At 37.1% G+C, this 9,609-nt stretch overlaps 1 protein-coding gene across 1 annotated transcript; it reads right to left on the reverse strand.

Annotated features, from left to right (window-relative positions):
- Positions 1 to 940: 940 nt before the first annotated feature.
- On the reverse strand, positions 941 to 9,399 carry ifngr2 (interferon gamma receptor 2). Its single transcript, XM_046845761.1, has 7 exons — positions 8,976 to 9,399; positions 6,498 to 6,609; positions 5,972 to 6,132; positions 5,313 to 5,467; positions 4,860 to 5,001; positions 3,175 to 3,329; positions 941 to 1,413 (listed from the first exon to the last, which is right to left on the reverse strand). Exons 1-7 carry the CDS (start codon positions 9,037 to 9,039, stop codon positions 1,282 to 1,284), a joined length of 921 nt encoding a protein of 306 aa, XP_046701717.1. The 5' UTR covers positions 9,040 to 9,399; the 3' UTR covers positions 941 to 1,281.
- Between the last annotated feature and the right edge of the window lie 210 nt (positions 9,400 to 9,609).

Here is a 9,609-nt window from a genome sequence, read left to right on the forward strand (position 1 = left end):
CAGAGATTCGATTTGAAATGAAGCGAGCTGTGTTTAGCGTAAACGATTCAAGGTTTTTTTGCGATTTTGTTGCTTCACGTGAACGAAAAGAAAAAAACGCATTAATATCCATAAATAGTGGATTAGAGTCTAATTTGATGAATGGAGAAAAAAAAAAAGCACAAATATTTACATAAAAAATCGAATTATGGTGTAGGATATGGCGTGCGATTAAAAGATCTGTAAGAAAAAGATAATTGGTCGGACGATTATTCGGGCCGATTTTTTTTGCATGTTTTTATTTAATAGATATCGGGATTGTGCTACAATTAAGGCAGATTATTAGGTGTACCAGTCAAAAATTCACCATCCGAACAGGGACTGGGGCGCTATAACTATTTACGGATTTGTGACGCTTATTTTTCAATCATGTCTGCAAAGTTGCGAAAACACGATCGGACTTCTCTTTCTCTCCAACGAGCTCCGCCTCCAAAGTGCAAAATCAGATGAAAAACGGCTGATGCAAGCGAACGGTGCAAAAAACCGGAAAACCAAAAGGCATACAACGCTCAAAAAAAAAAAAAAAACACCACAATTTTTTTAACAATTTGACCATTTTGGCACATAACGACGTCGTTTTTAGCGATCCCGCACACAAAATAACGTCAAAAAAATATTTCGCGTAAATTCCGTAAAATTACATAGATTTATGTTTAAAACTGCTGTAAGCTATTGTGCAACAAAACTAAACCAACAATTAAATCCAAGTCATGAATGTCTTTTTTTTTATCTGTAATTTGCATAAATATCGGTATCGGCATCAGCAAGAGAAAACCCCCGAATCGGCCGACCTCTAGTTCATACCATATTTTCGTTAAGATTCACAGAAGGGTAATTCCGTAAAAATAGGTCGAAGGCAAACGTATTAAAGTGTCAATGTGCACCATCGCCAATGCCCCCCCACACACACACACACACAAAACATACAGTTTAAAAAGAATTAAAAGTTACAAATCACCCGCAAATAACATTCAACTAAATCTCTGACAGGATTATTGCATTCCAATAACCATTTTTCTCTGAACAGAACTTGACCCATAGTCCTGAGGTACTGATTTCTGGAACAGTCATGTAGAATTCATAAAATGAGACACTGTTCACGTGGTTTAAAGCGACTCACTAAAGATAAGCCAAAAGTGCATCCTCTCTGTAGGAAAATATAAAGTACAAAAAGACAGTGTTGTTTCGGTTCCTCACCAGGTTCCTCAAAAAAAAAAAAAAAAAGACGACGCTGAGTACACTTTAAGCGGGGCGTGAATTTTGCACGTCCTGTTCCGTGTCCTGGTTTTCTGAAAGCTCCTCGACGAAATGTACAACCTCGTACGACTCGGACCTTGGGCTTTCGTCAGGCTGAGAGAATTCGCTGAAAAAAAACTTGCGGGAAAAACAAATAAAAATAAGGCTTTTTAAATTTGTTTAGACTCAGCGTCTGTAACAGTACGGAAGTCCAAAGAGGCCATTTTTTTCTTTCGCGTTTTCTCGTGATCACGACTTCATTTTTATCGCATAACAAAAGTTTTCTATGCATCACGACTTTTCTGTGGAAAGCTGCTTTGAGACGATGTCCATTGTTGGAGTTAATTTTCTCATGATCTTGAAATAACAAAAGTTGTTTTCTCGTTACCATGACAATTTTCTCATGATCTTGACATAAAAAATAAGTTGGTTTCTTGCTATTACGACAATTTTTTTGAACTCGACATGACAAATTTGTTATCATTCCTTAATTTTCTCGTGATCTTGGCATCAAAGTTGTTTTCTCGTTATCGCAATTTTCTAGCGATCTTAACATAACAAAAGTTGTTTTCTCGTTATCAATAATTAATTTTCGTGTGATCATGAAAGAAAAGTTATTTTCCTGAGGTAATTTTTTGCCATTAGTTGGTTTCTCGTTGTCGTGACTTAATTTTCTCGTGATCATGAGATAAAAGTTATTTTCCTGAGGTAATTTTTTCGCCATAAGTTGGTTACTCGTTGTCACGACAATTTTCTAGCGATCTTAACATAACAAAAGTTGTTTTCTCTTTATCAAGAATTAATTTTCGTGTGATCATGAAAGAAAAGTTATTTTCCTGAGGTAATTTTTTCGCCATAAGTTGGTTTCTCGTTGTTGCAACAATTTTCTAGCGATCTTAACATAACAAAAGTTGTTTTCTCGTTATCAAGAATTAATTTTCTTGTGATCAACATAATATTCTCACCATAACAAAAGTTGTTTTATCGTGATCATGACATTTCTCTCATGACCTTGACGTTTTATCCAGCAATAATTTTCTCGTAAGTTCGACAGGACATTAAAGTTTTTTCTCACAATCATGACAATTATATCAACATAACAAAAGTCGCTTTTCATCGTTATTACGACTTAATTTACTCGCCATAACAAAAGTTTTCTCGTTATCACGACATAAAAATAATTCAAGTCAAGTTTATTTCTATAGCACTTTTCACAATAGACATTGTCTCAAAGCATCTTAAGTTGGTTCTTAATTTTTTTTTTTTATATTTTCTCGTTATCGCAACCAACTTAGTTTCTTATCAATGCAATTTTCTAGCGATCTCAATATTAAAGTTCTTTTTTCGTTATTATGCCTTAATTTCCTTGTGATCTTTGTGAACAAAAGTTTTTTTTTTTACCACGACAATTTTCTCGACACAAAAGTTGTTTTCTCATTATCTCGACTTGTCATGTCAATGTGTAAGTTGTCAGTCACTGACAGGCACTAAGCTATTTCAGTTCAAATCAGTAAAAGCGAATGCTAACATGCCCAATACACAGAAAAATTAAGTCGAGATCACCAGGAAACAATGTTTGTTATGAATATCACAAGAAGATAGAAATAAAAAAATTCAAATTGTCATAACGAGAAAACAAATGTTGAGATTGCAAGAAAATTGTCGTAAACACAAGAAAATAACTTGTCAAAATCGCAAGAAAACTCGATAAAATTAAAGTCATGAAAATTCGAAAATTATGTTTAGGGTGAAAAAATTGCGATCATGAGAAAACGAGAGAAAAAAAATACAGAATTTGTAAAATAATTATGGCCTCTTATGAATTCCGTAGTAACAGAGCACTTAAGGTTTAATATGAAAAAAAAAAAATTTATAATAAAAATCACATGCTAGGTGTACCTCTTCAAAGTGGTCAGGGATGTCCAGAGGAGGCTGGAGACATTCCTTAATCCTTTTGTGATGCATGTAAGTATAATACAGACCACTTCCCAGGACAAAGAGTCCCACCAAAAATAGAATGCCTAACAGGACGATGCGCAGGGTTCGCTGTTTGGCTACAAAGAGAGCAAATAAGAGTGTTAGAATTTCCTCTGGGAACAGGATCCAGTCTGTAGGTGCAGAGGACGACGGAGGGGGTTGGCATCGCAAGCTCAGGTCGATAGTGTAAATTGGTTTAGGTTTAAGAAACGTTTTTAAGACTTCTCGGATTGTAAAGGGGCGTTCAAATCAAAACGGGACTTTGAATGTTACAAGTAAAAAATTTATGCTAGCGTGGCGGTACTACACGCTGGAATGGGTGTATAAATGTAGCAGGGGAGTATGTAGAAAAAATAAATGTAGATTCCACTCCTTGAAATGTATTCCTTTATTTTTATAAACTCAAAAGTCCCGGTTTGACTTGAATATTAGCGTTAAATAGACATCGGGAAATGATGACCCGTGTAAACTGATTTAAAACATTAAGACTTAAGGGCTAAAATTTTGATTTGTTTTACTTTTTTTTTTATTATATCTTTTTTTTTTGTAAAGACTTTGTGAAAACCTTGTAGAAAAAGAGAAACTTTTTGAAAAACTGAATTGTTCGTGAGCCTTCAACCAGCTGTTGTTCAGGCTACCAAAACATAATACGTGCACTGATTGGAGATGTTTGTGTTGTAAAAAAAGTTTGAATAAAAAAAAAAAAAAAAAGTTGAATAAACGCAATTTTCTGTACCACTTCACAATTTCGATCGATCGTCTTGAATTCAGGTTTTGATCTCAAACAGCATAAGGGAAAGAACTAGTAATATTCCATTTGTAAAAATAACTGAAGTTAATAAATGCTTCAAGGTACTGTTTATTGTTTGTTCATTTGAACTAATAACTTTATAATTAAGTTAATTCACATTTTGTCTGATAACTTTAATTAATGCACTATTAACTAACATCAACTAGAGGTCAACGGATTAATAGGTTTTGCCAATTAATCATCAGCGATAGTTGTTCGATGGAACTATTGGCAAAAATCCATACAGATAGTTTTTCCAGGTTTCATTACGAGAGCGGCCTCTAGAGGTGAATCACTGACACCACGTGCTGTTTGATTTTAAATAAGAGACTGCGTGCTGCATGGCGTGCGCACAGTGCACAAGGAACACATTTTTATTATTATAAAAAATTTATTTATTAATTATAGAATTATATTTATTAATTAATATATTCATATTTATTTTATTTAGCACATGATACAGTACTTTTGTTTTGTAATAAAGTTCAGTACTATTTTGCAAGGAGTGTGGATGTTTGTTTTTTGTTTTTCCAGTATCCATTACACAATCAGTTAATTGATTGGTGATCAGCAAGTTTCAAGATCCAACCTAGCTATCAGTTAACCTCTACTCAAAACAAACAAAAAGTGGCATCAGTGACTCGCCTCTAGAGGCCGCTCTCATACTGTATAATGCCAGTGGACCTTCTCAGCCAATCCAGTGCAGACGCAACCCGGAAAAACTCGTTCCAGCATTCAATTATCGGTACAACCTCTACTTTTAATATCAAGTTTCACCACATTACACAAATGTTATATAAATCCTGGGATGACTCACATGATTCGGGAATCACCCTGCAGATTTCAGAGCTGGGCATTCCAAACGGCTTGTGTAAATGTAAATAATTGACCTGGAAGCAGTATTCCTGCCCCGCGTCGAGGTCCTCAAGGACGAAGTGGTTGGACTTTGGAAATTCCTCCTGGAAGCGTTTATATATGTATGTATGTATGTATATATATATATATATATATATATATATATATATATATATATATATATATATATATATATATATATATATATATAAAAATTATAGAAATACAAAGCACTATCGATATCGTTTACTAATATATTGTGCTAAGTCGAATTTTCAATTATATATCACACATGTGACAATTAATAATCATTTATCATTCCATATCTATAATGATTGCTCCACGTGCAATAAAACCAATCCCCTATTACACATTCCCAAGCAGTGAACATGTCCAGGGTACGGTTTGCACGTACTTTGCTTTCATCGGTGTGGTTTCTTTTCCAGTAGCACAGTCTGAACATGAGGTGTCCACCTTTCTCATCCTTTAGGCTCTGGTCTCTGTGAATCAACCGCAGGTGCACCTTGTCCGGCTCCACCTTCAGCTCGACCACAGGAGCGCACGTGTGAACTGTGGGATGGAGATCAGATTAAACAATGAGCTTTCCGGCCTTTTTTGATTTGTTCATTTGTTTTTTTTTTTGTTTTGTTTTTTTTAAATATCTAATCGTGTCATCTGAGGGTTGTGAAACAGATGGCAGTTTATCATTCACATTTGTGATCATCAACAGTTTACAATTTTATAATATATATAATTTTGTAATATATATACACGTATATATGCATATATATATATATATATATATATATATATATATATATATATATATATATATATATATATAATAAAAATGTTGGTGATGACAGGAAGTGGCAGCGTTTTCGCACATGCACAGTACAAATTGTGTTTCCAGGACAGATCGGGTAGTGGCGGAGACGGAAAAGATGGAGATGGAAAAATGTCCATCAGGTCCATATGAAGAGGAGAAGGGCTCCATCAGGAACAACTGACCTGGGGAACACTTGTATTCAGAAACGAATCGCAGTTCGAGATGGGAAAATAAAGACGGCTTACGGTGTGAACACTGGACTCTTTTCGACAACGCCCAGACGGACGTCTGGTTCCCTTTCTCGGCTCGCACCCGGAACACCTTCCCATAGTAATCCTCAGCGGTCACTGAGAAGTTGAACCGCTCCGAAGGGCCTCGACTGACAATGTGCCAGTCGTTCAACGTCCTGAAATTGTGGGGAAAGATGTTCTTCCGATCAAATCCAAAACAAATAGAGTTCAAACATCTACTACTATTACATTTAGAGAGGTTGGTAGGCTCCCTTATCCAGATCAACTTACATTTATCTCATTCATACAACTGAGCAGCTATAAGGTTAAGGGCCTTGCTTAGGGGCGCAAAAATAGGCAGCTTGGTGTGGCTGGGATTTGAACTCACAACCTTCAGAGCCAATGCCTTAACCACTATGCTACCACCTCAAAGCTACTGGCTCCACTACTATGATCTATAATTTAATCCTGACTTGATTTCCTGTCATCATGCAAGACTGAGCAACTGACCACCAGGCAGAATTTCAAGTATTTTACTTACGTGTTGAACTGAACGACATAAATGACGTCCGTGGGGTCTTCCGGTTGGCTCCAGCTCAACACTGACAATTCAACTTTGACCTTTTTTGGCTGTGCCAACTCGCTCGAACACTCTGAAAACAAAATACAGCCTTATGTAGAATTGATAGTTTACATAAAAAGATACAAAATAAAATAAATCAATTCGGAGTCATCATGTGATTCTTTCCCATTATCATCATCACTGGTATAAATACGGGTTGACAGATTCATCGGTTTTGACGATTAATCGGCACCAGTAGTTGATTGCTGGTGAAAAAACGTTTCCCAGTGAAAGAATCAGATCAACGTTCAGGACAAGTCTGACTTTTCCTCGGTTTTTACTGCCAGCGCTTTTTGCGTTGCTGAAACAAAATCATAAATAAAATAATTTTGTATAGTAATAATAACGTTTTATCTACATGAAATTGGCGCGTCTTGAAACAAAAAACAGGACAACGACTACCCAGAACTGTTGAGCAGTTAAAATCCTACATTAAGCAAGAATAGGACTACATTCCTCTCCCAAAACATCATCAACTTGTTTCCTCAGCTCCCAGATGTTTAAAGAATGTTGTTAAAAAAAAAAAAAGAAGGGATGCTAAACTGTGGTAGATCCAAATCCAACTGCAGCTCCTACCCCATATCACATCCAACCCCAAATCACAAAATCCACACTGATAGTTTTTCCGGGTTGCTTTATACAGTACGAGAGCAGCCTCTAGAGGCGATTTACTGACACCACATGCTTTTTATTCAAAGTGTCTTTTTTTCACATTGATTTTGGATATAGCAGTTTTTATTTCTATTGCTTTTTGATTCAGTTTGAATGCACATCTTTCATTTAATTCAATATTTATTCATATATTCCTATTTAAAATATTTAGCACATTTTCATGATTCAGTACTTTTTTTTGTTTTTGTTTACATGGAGTGTTTGTCATTTTTAATCCAGCATCCATTTTAAAAATCGGTTGGTTAATCAGTTCTCGGCAACTATGACCCAACCTCGCCATCGGTAAAATCCACTGTCGCTCAACCTCTAATTATAATACTGTTAAGAAATGATTGGTGAGTTTCACCCAAAGGAAGATTATACACAATATTTCTCACAATTTGGACATGTACAATGCAGGCAATTTGAAGCTTGGGTGTGATGCCATGAGATCCACGATCACACAAGTCACACTTTTCTCTGACTTTTTCTCAGTTTTTACTGTCAGCGCTTACATTTTTTCATTGCTGAAACTAATAATCCTAAATCTAATGATTTTTATAGTAATAATATGTTTCATCAACGAACCCCAGCTTGGCCTTTACCAACTGAAAATATTTGGCGCATCTTGAAACAAAAAATAGGACAATGAAGACCCAGGACTGTTGAGATTACAGAACCGTTCATTCATTTTTTCTCTTTTGTTTGTCATTCTCTCTCTCTTCGTCTCGTTATCTATCTGTCTGTCTAAAAGACAAAGTCTTTCTCTCTCTCTCTGTTCATCTGTCTGTCTCTCACACTGTTTATCTGTCACTCTCTCTTTCTTCATCTCATTCTCTCTGTCTGTCTGTCTAAAAGACAAAGTCTCTCTCTCTCTCTCTCTCTCCGTGTGTGTTCATCTGTCTGTCTCTCATACTGTTTATCTGTCTCTCACTCTCTTTCTTCGTCTCGTTCTCTATCTGTCTAAAAGACAAAGTCTCTCTCTTCCTCTCTCTCTCCCTCTCTGTGTTAATCTGTCTGTCTGTCATACTGTTTATCTGTCTCTCACTCTCTTTCTTTGTGTCGTTATCTGTCTGTCTAAAAGACAAAGTCTCTCTTTCTCTCTCTCCGTGTGTGTTCATCTGTCTGTCTCTCACACTGTTTATCTGTCTCTCGCTCTTTCTTCGTCTCGTTCTCTATCTGTTTGTCTAAAAGACAAAGTCTCTCTCGCTCTGTTCATCTGTCTGTCTCTCACACTGTTTATCTGTCACTCTCTCTTTCTTCATCTCATTCTCTAGCTGTCTGTCTGTCTGTCTAAAAGACAAAGTCTCTCTCTCTCTCTCTCTCTCTCTCTGTGTTCATCTGCCTGTCTCTCATACTGTTTATCTGTCTCTCAATCTCTTTCTTCGTCTCGTTCTCTATCTGTCAAAAAGACAAAGTCTCTCTCTCTCTCTCTCTCTGTGGGTGGGTCAAGGCCCTTAACTGCTAAGTTGTGTAAATATGACACTTTGGATAAGGGCTTCCACCAAATGCCATTATCGTCGTGTGTGGGTGTGTCTCTCTAGGAGTGATTAATTCATCTTATGATCCAACCCCAAACCCAGATCCAGATCCATCAGCAACCCCAGATCCAAATCCAGACCCACAAACAGCCCCAGATCCAAACCCCAGCTGGCCCTTCAATCTAACACCCAGTCCTGATCGACGTCATCGCATTAACCCAGTCTCTAATTTCCTATTCTTCTAATAAAATGTTATAAATCTCACCACAGTGCCTCGCGAACACCATCCCACAAAGAAGCACCGCGAATCCCCACTCCATAACGGCCATCAGATCCACCAAATGTACTCCATCTTTCTCCAACAGGCCGCTCACTTCCGCAGTCGTGACTTGAATCCCAAATGGCTTCCTCTTGGACACATAGGGGGCTACGTAGGGTGCCTACGCAGTGTTGTCGCACCCTGCGAAGTGCACTCCGACACAGAGAGCGAGGGCGTTGGAAATACGGGTGCCCTCAAGGTTTTTCCGTCCGACAAGAAACTAAAATGCAGAAGTGCAGTGCATTTTCGGGGGGGTGTTTGTTAGGGCAGGAAATGCACACGAAAATGTGTGAAAGTTAAACACAAGCCTGTACGGAGTCTCGTGGTTTTTGTGGACAAATGTGTTAACCGTGATGGTAAATGGATGACGTGTATTTCCGGGTCATACACAAACTAGAAGGGTCGTGACGCCATTTTGGAAATGCCCCCTACCCCATAACCACGCCCCCTCAATAAAGAAAATAAATGGTGCTTATTAAATATATAACCATCACAGCCATATTTCCTTTTTTCAAGACATTCACTTGTATACAATCTCTCTAACATAAAATACACTTTTCAATGTATTATTATATGTGGC

This window comes from Silurus meridionalis, chromosome 3 (genome assembly GCF_014805685.1).
Source record: "Silurus meridionalis isolate SWU-2019-XX chromosome 3, ASM1480568v1, whole genome shotgun sequence".
NCBI classification, from domain to species: Eukaryota; Metazoa; Chordata; class Actinopteri; order Siluriformes; family Siluridae; genus Silurus; species Silurus meridionalis.